This window comes from Emiliania huxleyi (genome assembly GCF_000372725.1).
Source record: "Emiliania huxleyi CCMP1516 unplaced genomic scaffold EMIHUscaffold_11, whole genome shotgun sequence".
NCBI lineage: Eukaryota > Haptophyta > Isochrysidales > Noelaerhabdaceae > Emiliania > Emiliania huxleyi.
In genome coordinates, this window is record NW_005201792.1 from 567226 (window position 1) to 587202 (window position 19977).

At 66.9% G+C, this 19977-nt stretch overlaps 6 protein-coding genes across 6 annotated transcripts; 4 read left to right on the forward strand and 2 right to left on the reverse strand.

The window, feature by feature from the left end:
• Positions 1-1666: 1666 nt before the first annotated feature.
• Positions 1667-4654, forward strand: EMIHUDRAFT_351454 (hypothetical protein). The gene is made up of 5 exons (XM_005791923.1): positions 1667-1709; positions 1737-1783; positions 3706-3923; positions 3998-4103; positions 4178-4654. Exons 3-5 carry the CDS (start codon positions 3868-3870, stop codon positions 4253-4255), a joined length of 240 nt encoding a protein of 79 aa, XP_005791980.1. The 5' UTR covers positions 1667-1709; positions 1737-1783; positions 3706-3867; the 3' UTR covers positions 4256-4654.
• Positions 4655-4781: 127 nt separating this feature from the next.
• EMIHUDRAFT_351455 (hypothetical protein) lies at positions 4782-5120 on the reverse strand. Its single transcript, XM_005791924.1, has one exon. It carries the CDS (start codon positions 5112-5114, stop codon positions 4929-4931), a length of 186 nt encoding a protein of 61 aa, XP_005791981.1. The 5' UTR covers positions 5115-5120; the 3' UTR covers positions 4782-4928.
• Positions 5121-5199: 79 nt separating this feature from the next.
• On the reverse strand, positions 5200-7925 carry EMIHUDRAFT_462168 (hypothetical protein; the record flags this gene model as incomplete). The annotated part of the gene is made up of 11 exons (XM_005791925.1): positions 5200-5440; positions 5512-5690; positions 5827-5865; positions 5931-5966; positions 6064-6223; positions 6441-6525; positions 6605-6646; positions 6719-6779; positions 7055-7088; positions 7159-7290; positions 7435-7925. 11 exons carry the CDS (start codon positions 7923-7925, stop codon positions 5296-5298), a joined length of 1404 nt encoding a protein of 467 aa, XP_005791982.1. The 3' UTR covers positions 5200-5295.
• Positions 7926-9658: 1733 nt separating this feature from the next.
• EMIHUDRAFT_200061 (hypothetical protein) lies at positions 9659-10536 on the forward strand (the record flags this gene model as incomplete). The annotated part of the gene is made up of 4 exons (XM_005791926.1): positions 9659-9687; positions 9820-9892; positions 10055-10295; positions 10346-10536. 4 exons carry the CDS (start codon positions 9659-9661, stop codon positions 10534-10536), a joined length of 534 nt encoding a protein of 177 aa, XP_005791983.1.
• Positions 10537-14107: 3571 nt separating this feature from the next.
• On the forward strand, positions 14108-15030 carry EMIHUDRAFT_200063 (hypothetical protein; the record flags this gene model as incomplete). Its single annotated transcript, XM_005791927.1, has 3 exons — positions 14108-14482; positions 14612-14884; positions 14971-15030. 3 exons carry the CDS (start codon positions 14108-14110, stop codon positions 15028-15030), a joined length of 708 nt encoding a protein of 235 aa, XP_005791984.1.
• A 2293-nt stretch (positions 15031-17323) lies between these two features.
• EMIHUDRAFT_200064 (hypothetical protein) lies at positions 17324-19164 on the forward strand (the record flags this gene model as incomplete). Its single annotated transcript, XM_005791928.1, has 4 exons — positions 17324-17358; positions 17580-18444; positions 18508-18648; positions 18844-19164. The coding sequence occupies 4 exons, from the start codon at positions 17324-17326 to the stop codon at positions 19162-19164; spliced, it is 1362 nt and encodes a 453-aa protein (XP_005791985.1).
• Between the last annotated feature and the right edge of the window lie 813 nt (positions 19165-19977).

Below are 19977 nucleotides of genomic sequence, written 5' to 3' on the forward strand. Positions count from 1 at the left end.
GTCAAGTTTACCACAGGTCCGTTGTGAAGTGTTGGGCCGCGCCACCAAGAACCTAGGTGTGGGATCGGCAAGGGCGCGACGCGTCGATCTATGCTTACCTTTTATGCTTTTTCGACCCATCAGTTGTGTGTGTGTGTGTGTGTGTGTGTGTGTGTGTGTGTGTGTGTGTGTGTGTGTGTGTGTGTCGCGCGCCTTGCGGGGAGGGCGCGGAAAAGAGGAACCTCTTATTTCCATCGCCGCGGAGCTGCAAGCAGCGCCGGGTCTTATGAATTGCGTGGGGGGGGGGGGGCACGTGGGACGCGTCCATCACGGAGGTTTGCAAGAGAGTTCTCTGTGGAGGAGTTATGGTCGTCGAAGAGAGACTAACAATCGATTGACGTTGCGATTGCCCAGTGGACACGTAAATGAGACACGCTGTGGGAGGAAGGGCGCACCACCAGAGGATTGTGAGCGCTGTGGAGCGATAGAAGCACGTGCGCGGCATCAGCCCATCGCCTGACGAAAGCTTTGCGTGAAGCCGTGGACGCAACAGCGGAACCGACGCCTCGTCAGCCTGGAGCTCTCGGGCGGCGGCGTCTCAAGATAGGCTGCGACGGCTGGTTCCAACCTCCCCGAACGCGAGCCACACGTTTGCACTCTCGAGAAACTCCTGAACCGCAAATAAGAAGCCAGAGAAGGCTCCGCAAACCCGCGTCTTTGCCCTGGAGACCTGCGTCTTTAGTGACTGCTTGAGTTGCTGAAGCTGACCCTCCGAGAGCTGCGAGGCGGAGACGCCGAGCAGCAGCAGCAGCAGCAGGAGAAGGGAGGCGCCGGGACGACGACTCGGTCCAGCGACCACCGCCGTCCCCGCGCCCTTGGCGCCTGCACTGGCGGGCTGTGCTGCCTTTCCTTCCGCCATTGTCGCACCCACAACCGAGATCTTCTCCCCTAGTGACTCCGGAATGAGGCTGCGCGCCCAGGCGACCGCAGGATGGTCTGCAAACTGCGCAGCGAGGCCCGCGCCCACCCCCGCTCCGACGGAAAAGATGCCCACTTGGCGCGACATGCTGAATGCCGCACGAGTACCTCGCGACCGTGGAAGGGGGGCGGCGGGCACGCACGGGGCTCGCGGATCGAGGCGGGGGGAAGTAGACGACGCGCGAAACGCGAAACAGCGACGCCGGTCGTCCGTCCGATTCTCGAGTCACGTTCAAGTAGGCGTACTTTTGGCTCTCTCTCCTCAAGTGTGTGTGAAGTCATTTCCCGCACCCCCCTGGGCGCGGGCCTTCTAGGCCTGCGGGTAGTCTCCCCCCATCCCCAGGGCCTCCAGGGCTCGCACCTCAACCTCTCACTCATAGATAGACCAGCGCGCAGCGCCATACCCACGTACACAGCGCATGCACAGGAGGCATTTTCTTCCTCAATAAAAGGTCTGTGAAACGGAGGCGGGGCCTTTGCTCAACGACCTTACGACCTGTTCGAGTTGGCCTCCGGGAACTAGGGTGCTGGCCGGCTGGCCGGCCGGCGCGCGGTGTCTGTTTCACTAAGGACCTAATTACGTGCAATAAGGTCCAACGCCATCAAAATCGCGAATATGGGCCGACTTGGCTCCGACATTTCTTGTTGGGGCTAGGAAGTGGCCAGTAGAAAGTTCCAAGAAGTAAGCGCCCCTCTGCGGCTTGATAGATCCCTTTTGCCCTCTTGGCGCAGGAGAGCCGATGGCGGCAACGGAGAACGCCGTGGCCCCCGAAACGCACGAGCCAGCCGGCGTGCCGCCCCAGCTGCCAGCTGCCGGTGCCCGCCCGCGTCAAGAGTCCGACGAATCGCTGTCGCTTGGGGATGACAAGCCTCTCATGCTGTCCAAATCTTTCGAGGGCATGCTCGAGGGAGTGGTCACGGACTCAGGCCTGACGCTCAGCGACGCGGTTCGCAGGCTGGGCGCCGAGCTCAACGGCGAGGACCCTCTCCTCGGACCGCCGCCGCTCGCCGAGCGTGAGCACATCTCCTCATCCGCGAGTGTGGATGGCGTCACCTCGTCCCCGCTGCTGACACCTCCCTCCGGCCCCTCCTCCTCAAGCGAAGCGGGCCCGTCATCGCCACTCGCGGAGCGACGATCCATCCCCGCGGGCACGCTCACCAGCAGTCCCGCTTCGAGCTCCGAGAACACCGGCGGGGAGCCGAGGGCGCATGCCCCGGCTGCGATGATTGCCCAACAACTCCTCAACTCCATCGGAAGATCGGGGGAGGGGGAGGCGCCGCAGCCGCACCAGGGGGCGCCAGCGACGTTGGGGGCGGCCCCAAGTGCGGCACGGCAAAGCAGCGCCGCCAGCGCCACCGGCGCGCCTCTGGGCGCCGCCCCCTTCCCCGCGGCGCCAGTGCCGCCGCAGTTTCAGCAGTTCCTCTCCGCGGCGACGAGAGGGGGGCCGCCCACGTGGGAGGCGGCGGCGGCGGCGGCGGCGGCGGCGGCGGCGGCAGGGCTCGACGGCGGGCGAGTGAAGCTGGGAGACGTCCCTGCCAGCGGCAGCTTCGCAGCCGGGCTCGGCAGCCTCGGTGGCATCTTCGGCCCCGGGGGCGGGGCGGGCGGGGCCGCGGGGTTGGGCGCGTGCCCGCTGCCCTTCGCGGCGCTGCAGCAGGAGCTGTCGTGCCTCGCCTCGGCCTCGCGCAGCCTGGGCTACGGCCAGCACGCCCCGTTGCAGCAGCTCGAGGCGTCGGCTGCCGCCGGCGCCGTCCCGCGCCTCCCTTCCTCCTACGCCACGGCAAAGGTCGAGATAGGGCGCGATGGGGCCCCAGGCGCCGCCCCGTGTCCAGCTGATGCACCGCCGGCTGTGAGGGGAGCGAGGGTGGTTGCGGGCGAGTCTGCGGCCGGCGCGCTCGGGGGTGGCGCGGCGCCGCTGCCGCCCTCCGTCCTCCTCGGCCTGGGGATGGCTCCGCCGCTGCCCGCTGGCCACGACGCGGCGGAGGCAGAGCGGCTGCTCCACCCGGCCGTGCGGCTGGGCCTCCCGGCCGGCCCGTCCTCCTTCTTCCCCCACCAGCTCCCCTCGGGCGAGGCTCTGCGCGCCGCCCTCTGCGGCGGCTTGGGCGTCTCCTTCGGCGCCGCTTCGGTGGCCGCCGGCGCCGTCGGCGCCGCCCCGAGCGCGCTCCCGGAGAGGCACGCCGCCCCCTTGGTGCGCCTGTCGCAGCCGGCGCGGCTCGATGGACTCGCACGCGAGGCGGCGGCCGCGGCCGACGCGGCCGCCGCAGCGCAAGCGGCCGCCAACAGCCGCGGCGCTCGCATCACGGACAGCGCCGTGACGGTGACTGACATGAAGGACTGCGCCAACATGGCGGCGGCAGCGGCGGCGGCGGCGGCGAGCCGGCTCATGCACGCCGAGGCGCAGGCCTGCTCGCTGGCACGAGGCAACACAAAGTCGGTGACCGTGAACCGAAAGGCGTGGTCGATGGAAGAGGCGCAGTTCCCCCCCCCTCTCTCCCATGCGCCCTCCTCTGCCACGCCCTCCTCTGATGCCCGCGGGACGCCGCGACTCACTCCCCCACCCGCCGCCCTTTCAGGACGCCACCATCCGCGCTTGCGTTCAGCGGATGGGCATGCGCTGGCGCCTCATCGCGCCGCACTTGCCTGGCCGGTCCGACGACTCGGTGCGCAACCGCTGGAAGAGGCTGCGCGAGGAGGACGAGGAGGCGGAGGCGGCGGCGGCCGGGCGGCCACGGGTGGAGCGGCCGCCGCCCGCGCCGCCCACGAGCACACGGCGCACGAGTGGCGGCCAGGGTGCGGCTGGCGGCGGCGGCGGCGCCTCGAGGGGCGGGGCGGTGGCGGCGAGCACGATCCGGAGCCGCGCCGGCGACGACGGGTCCGGGGACGAGGAGGGCGGCGATGGGACGCGGCAGCGGATGAGCTGGTCGGCCGAGGAGGACGAGGTCATCGTCACCGCCGTGCGCGAGCTCGGGCAACGCCGCCGCGGCCCCCTTGCAGCTTCGGCGGGCGGTACGCTCTCACGCCCCCCTCCCCTTGCGCTCTCAGGCCTCGCTGGTGCGCGGTGGCGGCGCGGCTCCCGTCCCGCACCGACCAGGCGATCCGCAACCGGTGGAACCGGCTGCAGCAGCGCGCGCGGGTGCAAGCGCGCCAGGCCCGCAGGGCTGCGCAGGGCCGTACGGGGGCGGGAGAGGCACAATGTTGACATGCCTGACCGCTCCACCTCAGGCGCACAACATGCAGGCCATGATGCACTCGGCGGCAGGCTTGGTCGGCGGCATCGGACAACCGGGCTTGCACACTTAGCGCGTTCGAAGCGGTTTTCGGCCTCTGCATCGCGCCCGGTGGGCGAGCAAGGGAGGCGACGGGAGGAGGAGAGCAAGGTGCTCGCAAGGTACAGCGGACGCAGTGTCGCCGCGTGACAGCGCACACTCCACATGCACACTTGATTGTGGCGGCCAGTGACTGAATCAGGCTGGTGGGGTGGAGAAAAACTGCAGACAGTGGTTGCGGGAGTTTTCTGTCTTGAACTGTAGCGTACAGGGAGAGAGTGGCGTCGTGTGTCAGGGCGTCTATAGCGTACTGAGCTCTGCGCCCCAGGGTGGCCGCTGTCCGACAGTCCCTCCCGCGCTCGCGGGCGGCTGTCCCTCTAGGGCTGTCCGTGTCCGTCACTGCGTGGTCAGTCTCTCGATCTTGAACTTGCTTGCTCTTCTTTTTGAGTAAAACGTTTTGGCGCGGGAACGGCCGTGATGGCCAGGTGTGATGGCTGATGGTGCGGGCGGGGCCGCGGTGCGCGCGGAGGCCGGAGCCGGAGGTGTCTGAGAACGGAGAGACCCCGCCGCGGGTGTCTGAAAAATCAAACACCAACAGCGGCCATCTCGAAACCAAGCGCCCCTGGGTGCTGGGGCGTGAGCAGAAGGTACGAACGTACGTGGAACAGACCAGCACCATCTGTGCCTGTACGTATCTCGAGTTCGCCCTAGTCGGCAGCTGCTGCAGCCGCCGCGACCCTCTCGAGGTCGAGGAGCGCCTGGCCGAGCTTGGCCACCGAGGAGGGAGCGGGCAAGCCCTCCTCGCCGCCGTTGATGGCTCGCGCGGGGAGGTGGCCCGCCAGCTCGAGGAGGGAGAAGGAGCCGTCGTCGCAGCAGCACACGAGGAAGCGCATCCCGCGCGAGATTGCGGAGCAGCGCACCGTCGAGGGAGCCGAGGCGCGGCGGCGGCACGGCAGCCGCAGGTTGAGCAGCGGCCGCTCAGCGGGCGAGTCGAGCCTCCAGAGCCGCACCTGGCCCGCCGTGCTTCCGATCGCGACGAGGCGGCGCGTCGGGTCGAGCTGGTGGCGCAGGAACCTACGGCCGAGGCGCCGTCGAGATCCCGCCGAGCTGCAGCTGAGGGAGGGAGGGGTCGAGCTGGCGGCGCACGAACCAGACGTTGGTGTCCGGCACGTCGTGCCGCCGCACAACCTCCACCGGCACCCGCCGCCGGCAGTCGAGCCTGCACACGCGCAAGGACGGCAAGTGACCACCGCCCCGCCCCCCACGTCCTCCGGCGGCATCCCGGCGCACCCGCGCTGCTCGACGCCGTAGCTCACAGCGGGCTGGTGCGGGAGCAAGGCGGGCAGAGCCGCCGCCGCCGCCGGGGCGCTCTGCGGTGGCCGTCGCCACAGCACCGCCTTGCCCTCGTGCCCGCGCGTCAGGAGGGTGCTGTCCGGCCCGAAGCGCACGCAGTCGACATACGCGAGTTTCTGCGGGGAGAGGAGGGGCGAAGCGGGCGTGTGAGGCGGCGGCGGCCTCTCTGGCGGCGTCGCGCCTTGATTGGGCGTGTGTGTGTGTGCGTGTGTGTGTGTGTGTGTGTGTGTGTGTGTGTGTGCAGGCGGGCGCCTCCTCTCGGTTGAAGACATGCAGCCCGCTGACCGAGGCCTGCTAAGTAGTGAGTAATGATTATTCATTGATCATCGCTAACCAGACAGCCCGCCGACCGAAGCCTGCGGGAACTGCTCGATCGCGGGAGCGACGCCAACCTGCGGGAGGTGGCGGCGCGGGCTGCGGCGAACGTCGCGGCGGCGAGAGCCCGCCGGCCGAGGGGGGGGGGGGGGCGTGAGGGGTTTGGGGGAGCACCGGCAAGTTGCACTCGCTCGACTCGCGCCCCTCGCGCGGCATCGCCCCCTCGGCCGCGAGGGCCGCCCCCTCCTCCCCGTCCTCCCCGTCCTCCGCCTCCTGCGCCTCCTCCGCCGCCTGCGCCTGCGCCTCCGCCCGCCGCTCTGCCAGCGCGTCCGCCCTGCTCACGCGAGGAGAGTCGCTGCTCACAGCTGGCGGCGCTGTTGCGGTGGCGGTGGTGCGATGGAGGGAGGGAGGGTCGGAGGTCGCCATGGTGGTAGAGAGGCTCGGGAGCAGGGGGGGGGGGGGGGGGAGCCGCGCGCGGGCGTGTGGCGTGCGGAGAGGCGTGCAGAGAGGCGTGCGGAGAGGCGTGCAGCGGAGCCGGTGGGGCGCGGAGCCTGGCGACGGCTGCGCTCACAGCGGGCTGGTCGACCGACCACAGCTTGACGGTGCCGTCGACGCCGGACGAGGCGAGGGCGGTGCCTGTGCGTCGGGCGGGCGGGGAGGGGGCGGCGTGGTGAGGGTGGCGGCGGAGGCGAGGACGGGCCAGAGAGACGAGCGCCGTCGGGCGAGACGTCGACGGAGAGGACGGCATCGAGGTGGCCTGTTCACAGCTCACGCGTGTGAACGGTGCCGCTTCACTCCTGCGGCAGCGGCGGGATGGTCTGTGGGCGGCCTCGCTCGCCGGCAAAGACGGCGACGCAGAGCCGCGACGCGGTGTGCCAGAGCCGGACCGCCTTGCCAAGGGGGCGGGGGAGGGAGGGGGAGGAGGGCTAGTTTTGCGAGGTTTGCCTCGTGCGGGTGGCCGAGTCGGGTGGCCGAGTCTAGTCTATAGAGTCGGCCGGCTCGCCAGTGAGTTGGACTAGCCAGTGAGTTGGCCTAGCCAGTGAGCTGGCCCCAGGCGGGCGTCGCGCTGGCGTGTGCTGCGTGCCCTGTCCGTTACTTCCCCGCCTCGTGTCGCGAGGCAGACGCGTCCCATCTCTCGGTCAAATCTCGGCTGATCTCGGGAAACCTCGTCGCGCGACGCAGACGCGAGCAGTCCGCGCCTAGTAGGTTCCTAGAAGGTTCCTAGAAGGTTCCTAGAAAGTTCAAGAAGCAGCCGCGAGCAGCCCGCGCCGGTGAGGCAAGAAGCGGACCTCGTGGATGGCTGCGCCGTGGCCCTGCAGCGTCGCCTCGACCCGCGCGCTGTGGCAGTCGATCAGCTTGATCTGCCGCAGCTCGCCGCCCACGGCCAGCACCGAGTGCTCGCTGCAGAGGGCGAGAGGCGAGAGGCGAGAGGGCGAGGGCGAGTGCGGCTCGCGGCCGACAGCAGAGACAAGGAGGGAGAGGGCGGGCGCGGAGGTGCTCTATAACTTATATACGCGCCTGTCGCACGCCACGCCCCAGTCGCACGTGTAGAAGCGCTCGCGCGGGTCGCCGTCCACGTAGGTTTGCAGTGCCACGAGTGCGCCAACAACGCCGCCGCCGCCGCCGCCGCCGCCGCGCTTGCGCTTGGACGCCTTTCCCCGGCCGCCGCGCGGCTTTGGATGCTTGCCGTTGACTGCGTCGGGCGCCGACGAGCAGACTGTGTCAGGCGCCGACGAGCAAACGGCGGCCGCCCCGCCATCCTCCGCAGTGCCGTTGTTCGATGCCGCGCCTTCGGCCAGCGGCGGAGGATCGACCCGGTATATGTTGACCTGCCCGCCGCCGACCGTGGCGAAGACGGACGCCTGCGTCGTGTCGACGTGGTTGAAGCTGCACGCGTAGATTGGCTCGCCGTGCGGCTCCGGGATGCGGAGGACGGCGGTTTGGTGCAGCAATGCTCCCGGCGATTGTTGAGGCTCGTCATCGACGTCGCCGGTCGATGGAGCTTCCACCGCTGCAGCCGGCGACGCCGAAGACATCGCCGCGGACTGGGCTGCCGGTGGCTGTTCCAGGGCCTCAGTGCACTGTCGTGCACAGCGGCAGCACGTTTACGGCAAGGCAGCTTGGCGCCTTCTTGTGAAAAAAGAATTTAAATTCGGAAAAAAGAAATCTCGGAACCAAGAAACGCGGCAGCACGTTTACGAATGGGGGCTATCAGGACACTGGGCACGGGACGGGACTGGCGCACACTGGCACTAACAAACACAGCTATCTAGATACACCACAAAAAAGAAGAAAGCGGGTGCCCAAAACTCAAGTAGAAATCTCTCTCTCTCTCTAAACTCCCTCTCTCTGACAACACTAGGCACGGGGCTCGCACTGGCACTAACACAGGTATACAAAAATAATTTTACCAAGATGCAACAAAACTCTTCGCAGCACCGCTCTGTGTCTTGAACTTGATCTGCTGACCAACAAACCTACAACACCACTAGGTACGGGACTGGCGCGCACTGGCGCGCAGGAAAAACGTACACCAAAAAATAATGGTACACTAATAACCCCGATAAACCTGAGCGCTGAGGGAGGGTGTGTAGAGGATGTAGAGTGTAGAGCGCTGTAGAGCTGTAGAGATGTAGAGCGCTCTGGAGCGCGCTGTAGAGCGCTGTAGAGCTGTAGAGCTGTAGAGCTCTACATCCGGCGCGGGACGATCTGAGTCCGATGTAGAGCGATGTAGAGCGCGATTTTGCTGTAGAGTTTGTTGTAGACGGGCTCTACAGCCAAAAGGCCAAGAAAGGCAGTGACTCAAAGAGGTCGAGCCGCGCTAATGGGATGTCTCCGAGCTTACTGGAGCTCTGGTGGACGGCCCTGACTATCCCTGACACACAGAGAGTCACTCCGACGGTACACAACACCTACAACTGCGTCATGACCAGCCTGCCATGTGTCGCCGGTGCCGCATTCGTCGCTGTGCTGTGCTTCTTTAGCAGGCGGTGGACTGTCGGCTGCGAGGACGGTCGCATTTGCGCGAGGCGATCATTGTTGAGCGTTGCATGCGCCATGACTCGCGCCAGCGCGTGCGGGAGCTCCTGGCTGAGCGTTGAGTCCAGCCGAGTTGCGCGCTGGCCACTATCGCTACGCCGAGCCGAGCTGACGCGCCGAGGCGCCGGCCAGTCGCAGCCGTGAGGCATGTCACAGCAGCAGAGGCACCTGCCACCCATTGGGCGGGCAGACAGAAGGCTAGGGCAGCACTGGCAAGTGCAACGCGCCTCATGTCGGAGAGCGACCGTGCCTCGTTCGCAGCTTGTGTAGAGTTTGTTGTAGAGATTTCACGTTGTAGAGCGCCTCTACATCGCTCTACATCGGACTCACAAAGTCCCGCGCGCGCCGGCTGTAGAGCTCTACAGCTCTACAGCGCTCCAGAGCGCTCTACATCTCTACAGCTCTACAGCGCTCTACACTCTACATCCTCTACGCACCCTCCCTCAGCGAGAAACCCTTCGGTTTTGTTGTGTGATTTCGGGTCGCTCCTGAAGAAGAGAAAAAATCTCTGTCTCCTGATCGCAAACCCTGTCAGGAGTCCGCCCCCCCCCCCCCCCCCCTCTTGGTTTTGCAAAATCCTGGGGACGTGTAGTCGGTCCTCGACCCAGCCCTAAAAAAAGAAAACCCCCAAAACAAGGGAGGAAATGGGAGGACGGCACCCCCCCCCCCCACAGGGATTTTAACCCCCCCATAGGAAAGGAGTGTGGGGCTAGCCGTCCCTCGCCCCCCCATGGGTGTCTCACATGAGACGTCCATTATGTCTCTCTTCGCAGGTCTCTCGCCAATTCGACTTCATGCTCGCAGGACCAAAATGCTCCCCGAGGCTGCTCATCCGTGGGTCGCTGCCAAGGTCGCTGCCAGTATGAAAGCTCGTCCTCACCTTCATCACAGGGTGCTCATCCTGGTGTTCTCGTCGGCCACCAGCGTTGGCGCCGTTCGCCGCAAGGCATGGCGCATGCTGCAAGTGTCTCAGGGCTCCCCAGCTCATCGCGGTTGGGACCTGCTCTTCGTCGTCGGCTACCGTGACGTGTTCGAGCTTTTGGACTAACGCCTTGTTGCCAGCACTGACATGGGAGCGCCCCGCCCAGAAAGCGCGTCCTCACGCTGCACCTACATCGGCGAGCAGATTCACGGTAAACGGGCTTGGCTGAAACCAGGTTTGCCGTGGTACGACCCGCACTACCCTACCGTCTTCAACACTACGATCTACCCAGATTTCATGCAGGGAGGAGGGTACATCCTCTCGCACGGCGCAGCCCGCGCCGTCGTCGACATGGGGAAGGAGGTGGGACTCTACTCGTGGCGGCGTGAAGCAGAACGGATGCCGCATCAAGAGGACGTGCTCGTGGCGGAGCTGCTGCGGCGTGGTACAGCGAACGCCTCCCTGCGGCTGCCCCCCTCTACCCCACGTGGGGAGTATCAATGTGTAAGCGTGTTGCGCTGCGATTTACTTTCAGCATCCAACTGTCACGGGGGGTCAAGCACGTGCACAGTAAGCTGCCGACCCGCTGCGGGCGGGAGCAAATGTGGATGCACCCTGTCAACCTCGCCAGGATTGCTGCGGTCGAGCGGGCTGCTAGCGGCATTGCAGAAGCCGTGAAACGGTGAAAGCACTGTGTAAATGAGCGGTTTCTCTCTTGAGCTCTCTCTTTTGAGCTCGTGAAATAATAACTGTACAGAGGGGAGAGGGGGTATATACGCACCTACAGAGTGGGGGTACGGCATTACGGAGAGTACACCGTACACGGGGAGCTATTCGTACCTAGTGGCCTAGACAGACTAGAGCGAGATCGCGCGCGGGCTTGGGCTTGACCCTGGGCAAATCGACTGTGTCGATCGACTAGTAGCGCTCTCCAGCGGCCAAGCCCGAGAACTAAAGGACTGGCAACGTGGAGAAGAGCCCGCTGTTCCGCGCGGAGAGAGGAGTGGCACTCTCTCACCGGTCCATGGCGCCGCTCCAGTACAAGCCCAGCAGCAGGCTAGTGAGGAGAATGTAGAGCGGGGGCAGCATCAGCGCCATCCACGCGTCGATCTTTGCAGACTTGCGGACGAGCGCCTTGTCCTCCGCGTGGATCCAGTCCGAGCCGCCCATCGACCCCTCCCCGTTTGGATCCGTCGGCTTGGGGAGCGTAGATTGGCTGGCGTGGTGCATGAGCGCGGGCAGCGCGAGCACCGCCCGCGTGAGCAGCGAGACGGGCTCGGCCGGCGGGCTGCCGGCTGGCTCTTTGCCCGCCCCGAGCGGCTCGCCGGTCGTGAGGCTCAGCGAGACGTCTGCGGGCGCCGCCGGCTGCTGCGCGCCGCCGGGAAGCTGCTCCTCGAGCGCGCGCTTCGCCACGAAGGCCGCCTTCCACTCGCCAACGAGGGCGGCGCGGCGCTCGGAGCAGAGTTCGGCGGTGCGGCGGTCGACTCCGGCGGTGAGCACGAGCTGGTAGCCCGTGACGACGAGCATGAGGCCGACGACGGCGAGTTGGCAAATGGTGAGCGCCATCACGAACGGGACTCCCTCGGTGTCGGCGGGCAGGCCGAGGCTTCGCGGCTGCAGCAGCGCCGCGGTGGCGATAGCGCCCAGCGCGAGCACCTGCAGCCGCGTCGCGGCGGGCTGCAGCGCCGCGAGCGTGGTCAGGCCCATCTGGACAAAGGCGGGCACGAGGACCCTGAAGACGTTGCCGACGGCCACCCGCTCCAGGTGTATCTCGAAGTCTGCGCACAAGTGCGAGAGTCGCTGCTTGCGGCAATTGGCGCCCGGGCTGGACGAAGAGGACGGCCGGATCACAGCCAAGCGCGGCGTCCAATCGCGCTTGGTGTAGATTCCCTCGAGGTCGTCCCCATCGAGCCCAGCGTCAGAGTAGCCCGGCGAGTCGAAGTTGAACGAGGTGCGGCGGGCCATTCCGGGGCCAAACTTGTCCGCGAGGAAGAAGGAGCCTGTCAAGACCTGTGTGTCGAAGGGGAAGCCTACGGACGGCCAACGGGAGGCGTGTGGGTGCGGTGGGGGAAGGGGCGGCGGCGGGAGAGGAGGGGAGGGTTACGATTGAGGTTGAAGTCCGACTTGAATGTCATCTCGAGCAGTACGTGCTCCTGCAGGTAGACCTGCGCCCGCCACGGGCACGACTCCTGCGTGCACGGCTGCGTGACGGGCTCCGGCTCGTGAGTCGCGTTGCCCGCCGTCCTATGCACTTGCAGCATCGGGTTGCCGGACACAAAGCTCTCCTCGCTAGAAATGGCGCCGTCGGCCTTGAGAACTGGTCTCCACCAGTCTTTTGCCGGGACGGCGGCCTCGCCAGCGACGACGCCGCGGTAAAGATCGATGCCGCAAGGGTGGACAGCGTACCTGCTAGTCCAGGTCAAAGTGACCTCGACGACGACGGTGAATTGTGCGGAAGAGACCGCCTTGACCGCGTTGACCTTTAGCCGCGAGATGTGGATGACGAGGTCCTGCTCTGGCTCAAAAATCAAGAGGGGCTGGCCGGGATGTTGAGTCGGCGGCACGCCGCAAGGCATCTGCTGCCCAGCATCGTCAACCGGGCACGGGAGATGGGGGCCATTGGCAGCGGTTGCATAGACCGCATCGATCCGGCCCGACCCCATCTCTGGGTATTGACGTGGCGGAGCGGGTATTTTGTCCTCCCATTTTGCACCTCCCACGAGCCAACTGTTTTCACTCCCGAGAACAAGCAACGATTTCGCGTCGATATACGTGGAGTCGCTGAGGGCCACCGCCGAGTATGTGTTGATGCAGTTAGCGTCATCGGGCGTGCAGTCCCCTCGCTGTTGACACACCTCGACGCTGTAGTCGTAAGACTCGTAGAGGTCATTTTTGCGGGGCTCGACTTCGCGGATGTAGTTGGCGGCGTTGCTGCTTTCGCTCAAGATTGTCCATCGGCAGTCCTCGGGATACACCAAGTCCGCCATGTGGTACCACGCACCGTAAAGATCCCAAACACCGGAGACGCCGTTGCAGTCGGCACCTACCGGCGCCGACCCCCAGCTGTTGTTCTTCCCTCGTCCGCACATGGTCGAGGCCCAGTTATCAAAGCCCCCCCAAATGCACATAGAAGCAGATCCGTACCATGCCGACTGCTTTTCCGGTGCACGCGCCCATTCCGCCTTTCGGACGAAAGTGTATCGCGCATCATTTGAGTCCGAGTCCACTTGGTTGAAAGGATTCAGCCATGGTTGGTCGAGCGGGAGGTAACAATTTTTGGCCTCGTCCGTGTCGTCAAGCCTGCACGTGTGCTGCAGCAGCACGATCGAATTGAGTCCCGCTATGGACGCCGGCGGGTAACAGAGTGGGCCCGAACGAGACAGGTATGGTGAAAAGCAGTACTCGAGATCCGGCGCGAGTGCGGAGGCGTTTTGCGGCTCTCCGTGCCATTTGTCTGTCCACCCGAATGGGTGAGAGATCTGCATCGGCCACGCCGCGGGCGAAAAGGACACGACGTCGGTCGTCGGCGAGTAGCGCTCCGAAAAGATCTTTGACTCCGTCAGGGCTGGGTGGGAAGCGACGCCGGCGGTCGGCCAGAGCAGCCAGAGCAGCCACGAGCGCTTGCGGCCGATGCGGAGCGTGGGGCAGGAGGACCGCGCGCTCTGCCGCGGAAGTAGCCAGGTCAGGACCGCGCGCTCGGCCGCGGAGGGAGCCAGTTCAGGCATCAGCGCTGGCCAGGGGGACGAGCACAGAGCTCGGCGGGCGCCGATTTTCGTTTTCTTCTTGTTCTCTAAAAGGCCACGGCGTGACTCGATGTTATTCACATAAACGCACAACTCCGGACCCAAGACGATATCGATGTTATTCACCCTCTACACCTCATCTCCTTCGTTCGACTCCGACCAACACGGAACAGTGTGGCGCAGAGGCCCGTGCTGCGGGCCGCGGCTTGCAGAACGGTGGGCTAGGCATAGAGCCCAGCCGTTTTAATAGTTGTGGCTTACTCGTACATCCCAGGATCGAGCTGTTTGGGGGTGTTTGAGGGGGGAGGGGGGACGACACTGCTTCGGCAGCGTGCACCTCGATCCTGTACCGTGTTTGTTATGACCCCCCCCAATGAACATACCAGTGAGGGAGGGCGAGACGATCGAGGGGTCCCGTACCACGCGGAATCGACCCCATCCAGTTATCCAGTGCTCAAGTGCTCAAGGGGGGAGGGGGTTGTGTTGCGCGCTTCTCTCTTTCGTGCACATGTACATGAACATGTGGACTGCCTGCGCCGCGGTATCGTCGACCACGGTCCCCAGCCTTGCCATCGATCCGCTCATCACCAGGCTGCTCCGCGCAAACGGAGCAGCGGCATTTCCGCCGAGCCTTGACGAGATCAACGCTGCGGCTGAGGGGCTCACCGTCTGGCGCCATGCGCTCGCGGCCGGCCGCCTGCCAGATTACGGAGGCACAGACGGTGGGTTGCCGCCCTGGCCACCACAGCCACTGCTCGGCACGCTGACCGACACGCTGAGCCGCCTCAGTCTGCCGCGAGCGACGGCGCGGCACCCGTCGCTCGTCCCGGCAGCCCTCGCCGCCGTGCTCGCCGCTGCGTCTGAATTCGACGCGCGTCGGGTGGCCGCGGTGACAGGCGAGTCGGCCGACGATGACACGGAGCGAGCGGCTGCAGAGCGAGAGGGGGAGGCGGCGGAGGCGGAGGCGGCGGAGGCGGAGGAGGCAGAGGAGCAGCTGCAGCTCGAGGCGGCGAGACAGATAGCGCTATCCGTCGAGTCGGAGTGGGCTTCGCCGCTGCGCGGCGTCCGCGCCGTCGAGGGCTTGGGAGGTGGCAGCGGTGGCGACGTCGGCGCGCTGACTGCTGCGCCAGGCGACAGCTTCAGCCTGGCCGACGGGCTGTGGCGGCACTCGGGCTGGAGTGCTCTCGAGGGTGTGCAGGCGAAGCTGCGCGAGCTGGACGAGCTCAGCGAGCTGGTGGCGAGCCTCGGCCAGCGGGCCGCGCCGGAGGGCACTCCCATCCGCGGGCCTGCAGTCTCGTTCGACCCGCAGGCCGCACCCTCGGCCGCGCTGGGCTCTTTCCTGGAACCTGCCCGGACCTTTCCTGGACCTTTCTCTAGGCCGCGCCCTCTGCCGCGCTGAGCGAGCTCTCCCCGCGCGAGCTGTCCGGCCTGTCGTAGATGCGGGAGCACATCTCCAGATCACATCTCCAGATCACATCTCCAGATCACATCTCCAGACCACATCTCCAGACCACATCTCCAGATGCGGTTCACATCTCTGTCACAGCACGCAAGGCGCCTCGTCCTCGGGCGGTACTCGACACTGCTCAAGCCGCCAGTCGCCGCGCCCGTCGCTCTTCTAGTCCCGCGAGACGCGGGTGTGCGACAGTATAGATCCACGCCTCTCATCCTCCAGGCCTCGCGCGCACCGGCGACCTCGCGCGCGTCACACCGGCCGAGCTCGCGCTGCTGGCCTACGGCGGCGGCGGCGAGGGCGGCGGCGGCGAGGGCGGCGGCGGCGGCGGCGAGGGTCGGGCCGGCCTCCGGCGGCTGTTCCTCAGCCGCCTCGCGGAGCGTCGGCTGCTCGGGTATGCCCTCGAGGGGTGGGCGGAGGCGAGCGGGAGGCCTCGCCGTCGGCGGCTCGCGCGGCTGCCGCGCGAGCGAGGCGGGCCGCTCGTGGTCTGCCTCGACACGTCGCACTCGATGGCGGGCGGGCGAGAGACGATCGCGAAGAGCGTCGTCCTCGAGGCCGTCCGCGCGGCGCACGCGCAAGGGCGACCGTGCCTGCTCTTTGCATTCTCCGGCGCGTCGGACCTGGCCGAGCTGCGGCTGACTCCGGCGGCGCGGCGCGGCGCGTCCAAGAGGCGGCGCGACGCGGGCGGCGGCGGAGCGGGCGGCAGCATGGACCGGCGCAGCCTGACGCGCCTCCTCGACTTCCTCGCGTGCGGCTTTGGCGGAGGGACGGACGTCGCCTCTCCGCTCCGCCGCGCGCTCGACGTGCTCGAGCGGCCGGACGGGGCGGACGTGGTTTACTCCGGCGCAGACTTGCTCCTCGTCTCGGACGGCGAACTTCCCGACCCGCCCCTCGACCCGCCCACGGCAGAGAGACTGCGGCGCCTGCGCTCGCGCCAGGGCTTCGAGGCGCACCGGCCACGCCGGCCGAAGCGCCACACCACGTCGCCTCTCACCGTTGGTCGCCTCGGCGCAGGTGCACGGGCTGCTAGTCGGTGCGCCGCGGCCGACGCCGCTCGATCAGCTGTGCGACGAGGTGCACACCTGCCTCTCGCGTTTCGACCCGCTCGCTGTGATGCGAGAGAGGTCGGCGGCCCGGCGAGAGGAGCGGCTCGAGGCTGCGCCGGCGTGGCGGCGGGCGGCGCACCGCACCGCGCTGCCTATCTCTCGCTGAAAGGAACCTCTCATTCGCTCGTCCGCACCCGTCACCGCTCACGGAGTGCTCCGCGTGCCGCACCGGCCGCCGCCGGCCGCCGGCCGCTTACGCGGTAACGGAACAGTGTTACTACTCCGCAACGTTGAGCTGGATCAAACTGAATAGTGCTCCTGAAAGCCCTCTCTCTGGGCTCTGCCACACAGTAGCAGCTCACGACTAGCAGCTGCTGTGGCTGTATTTGTAGCCATTTCGTTAGGCTTCAACTGGTCCCAAAATAGTAGCAACACCTCATGAAAATCAGTCAAAAAAGCCCCAAAAAATCGGCGCCTGCGGCGGGCTTCCTGGGGCTGCGCCCCGGACCCCCTTGACTGGGGGGACCCCCCCCGAGAGAGCACACCCCCGTCGCGCCCCCCGGGGGCCCGTCGACACCCCAGGAGGAGGATGCTGCTGTGCAGGGCGTGGCTGGGAAGGTGGACGAGTCGCTCGAGCGTCGGGACGAGCGGGCTTGCGCCACTGGTGGAGGATTCAGTATGCCGCAGGCGGCTCCCACCTCGATGGGTTATCACTCCTGCACTGGCGCATTGAAGAGGGGATCAACTCATCAACATTCAACAAACAGGAATCGAGGGTGACCGCATGTCTGCATCAGACGTGTCATCCGTCCCGATCGTGACCAACCAAAGCCACCCCCTCTTCGTAGACCCCATTCTGAGGGGTCCTGATTCCAAAGCCGCTCCCAGCCGCACCCGCCAAGCACCTGGGTGCCGCCTCCACCTCCGCCTTCAATCTCAATGTCCCACCCCCCACCCCCCTGCGCGCGGGCCTTCTAGGCCCGCGGGTACATGTAGTCTCCCCCCATCCCCAGGGCCTCCAGGGCTCGCACCTCAACCTCTCATAGACCAGCGCAAAGCGCCATATGACGTATTTTCTTGGGGCAGTGGTTTTTCTTCTCCCTGTCGAACTCTCGCTTCGCCCCTCCGTGGGCTGCAGTTCCTGCTTGCTTGCTCCCGGCTCGCCGCCGCTTGCCGGTCCTTCGAATGAAGCTCCCACAGCTGCTTGCCGCTCTGCTGCTCGTCGTCGCCTATGGTCTCAGATTACCGCCGATTTCGCGTGGCGGGGTGATAGGCGCGGCGTTCGCAGCCAGTGCGCCGGCGCGAGGCGGGCGGCGGGCGGCTCGGTCTACCGCCGTCTGCATGGCGGCACACGCGAGGGCGACGGGGGCGGGGGCGGAGAGGAGGGCGGGCGACCCGGCAGGGCCGCCGCGCATGAGCGTGGCCGAGGCGGCCGAGGAGGCCGAGGTGGGAGCGTCGGCGGACTTGCGCGAGCGCGCGGCCGCCAGGGTGCGGCAGCAGCTTACGGCGAGCGTGAACGCTCCCCACAACCCCCGCGGCGTCAGCGTCGCTGGCAGCGTCGGCGCGACCGTGCGACGAGCGACGGCGCTGCTCGAGGTCGGGCTCATCGAGCGCGAGTGCGAGGCGAGGCTGCTGCTGCTGGCGCTGGTGGGCGGGGAGCACCTTCTCCTCCTGGGGCCGCCGGGCACGGCAAAGTCGGAGCTGTGCCGGCGTCTGTCGACGATCGCGCGCCTCGGCTACTTTGAGCGCACGCTCACACGCTTCTCGACGCCCGAGGAGCTCTTCGGGCCGCTCTCGCTCGCCGCCCTCGAGCGCGACGAGTTCAGGCGAGCCACCGCCGGCTACGCGCCCACGGCGGAGCTCCTTTTCCTCGACGAGATCTTCAAGTCGAACTCGGCCATCCTCAACACGCTGCTGACCTTACTCAACGAACGCCTCTTCGACGACGGCGCCAAGCGCGAGCGCGTGCCGCTGCTCTCCGCCGTCGCCGCCTCGAACGAGGGCCCGGAGTCGGACGACTTGTCGGCGCTGTACGACCGCTTCCTGCTGCGCCGGCTAGTGGCGCCCGTCTCCGACGACGGCGTGCTCGAGCTGCTGCTTGGCGGCGAGGCTGCCGAGGGCGGGAGCGTGGACGCGGCCCTGCCAGACCTGCGGGAGGCGCTCGAGGAGGTCCGAGCCGCCGCGCCGTCGGTGCGATTGCCGCGGCACGTGGCGCTGCTGCTGCGCGACGCGCGCGCCTTTGTGCGCGAGACGGGCGCCGACGGCTTGGGAGGCGGCTACGTCTCGGACCGGAGGCTGCGCCGCTCGGCGGAGCTGCTCAAGGCTTGCGCGGCGGCACACGGGCGCGACACGGTCCGGAGCCGCAGCGCGTCAAGAGTGCGGCTGTCCTCTCTTCACACCCTCCAGCCTAGATAGGTCTCTGTTGTCGACGTCGCGGCGGTGCTGCCCCACGTCCTGTGGGATACGGCCGAGGAGGCGGCCGCGCTGGCCGAGTGGGTCGAGGACAACGCGTTGCCCGACGGCGGCGCCGAGCAGCTTCGTTTCTTGCTCGAGTCGGTGCGCTCGAGGGCGGCGGCGGAGGCGGCGGACGAGAGCGCCGGCCCAGCAGCCGAGGCAGCGGGCGGCGGCGGCGGTTTGGCGGAGGATGCCCTCGCGCTGGCGGCGGCGACCCTGGCGGCGGCGGCCGAGATGCGGCAGCACGTGGGCGCGGTCGAGCGGTCGGCGGAGCACCTCTTCCTCCCGGCGGCGAAGGCGGCGGTCTTGCGGCAGCGGCTGCTGCCCCGCGCGCGGGAGAGTGCGGAGGAGCTCGAGCAGCTCGCGGCCGAGGCGGCCCTCTTCGAGCTGGCTTTGGCCGACGGTCTCGACGAGGAGGGGTGGGCGGCGCTGCAGGCCGAGGACGACCTCGACGGGGGCGGCGGCGGCGAGGCGGGCACAGCGGTGGAGGCGCCAAGCTTCGATTTTGACGAGGCGGAGCTCAGCTGGGGCCGCAAGGAGGCGAAGGCCAAGCTCGGGCCCGAGGAGTTCAGAGCGTGGCGGAAGGCGGCGAAGGCGGCGGCCAGGAGAGGCGACTGATAAATAAATACACGCAGCCATCTCCAGGAGAGACGACTGAGGTCGATAGAGAAAGAGGAGGAAGCGCACCACCCAGCGGGCCGGAGATGAGATGATAATTTTGACCGCGCAAAAGACATAAGGGGGTGGCTAAGGGCTATGCTCGCAAGGCGCCAATAGCAATATCCGTGTTCGTACATCGTAGCGAAAGTGCCGGCGCGAGCAGAACGTCCGCCGAATCCGTCCGTGCTTTCAGGCGCAACTTGAGGGGAAGCCGCTGATCGAGCCCAGCGTCCCGCGGCCGCCTCTCCCGCGCAGTACCGCCGCTGGGGACGACACGCTGCGGAATTGGATCGAGCCCCCATGGAGGAGGAGGGCGCAGTCGGCGAATTGGAGGAGGAGGAGGGCGTCGAACGAAGCCGCCTCGTGTGGGCCCGATGGGCGTTGTCGTGTCTGACTCAGAGGAGGCGTTGGAGGTGCTCCAGCAACCTAACCTGATTCGGAAGCTCGCCGACGTTGTCACTCAACGTGCGTCATGCGTGATCGAGCTTGAGGGAGGAGATCAGCTAACGATTCGGCCGGCCACCCAGCGCCGCCGCCCACCGCCACCCACAAAGCGCCTGCTCTACTACCCCATGCCACCCGCTCCACTTTCCACTGACCATGCCCGTGATATTGTACTCGAGTACCATCACTGCCGCCGTCCTGATACGTGGCAGCTAGACTCGGTAGTTGTAACCCCCTGAGTGAGGAGCAGGAGAGAGAGAGCTTTTGTGGTGTTGGTGTACGCAATAACGGGACAGGGTGGATCTCCCCTTCTAGCTCTTAGCATGA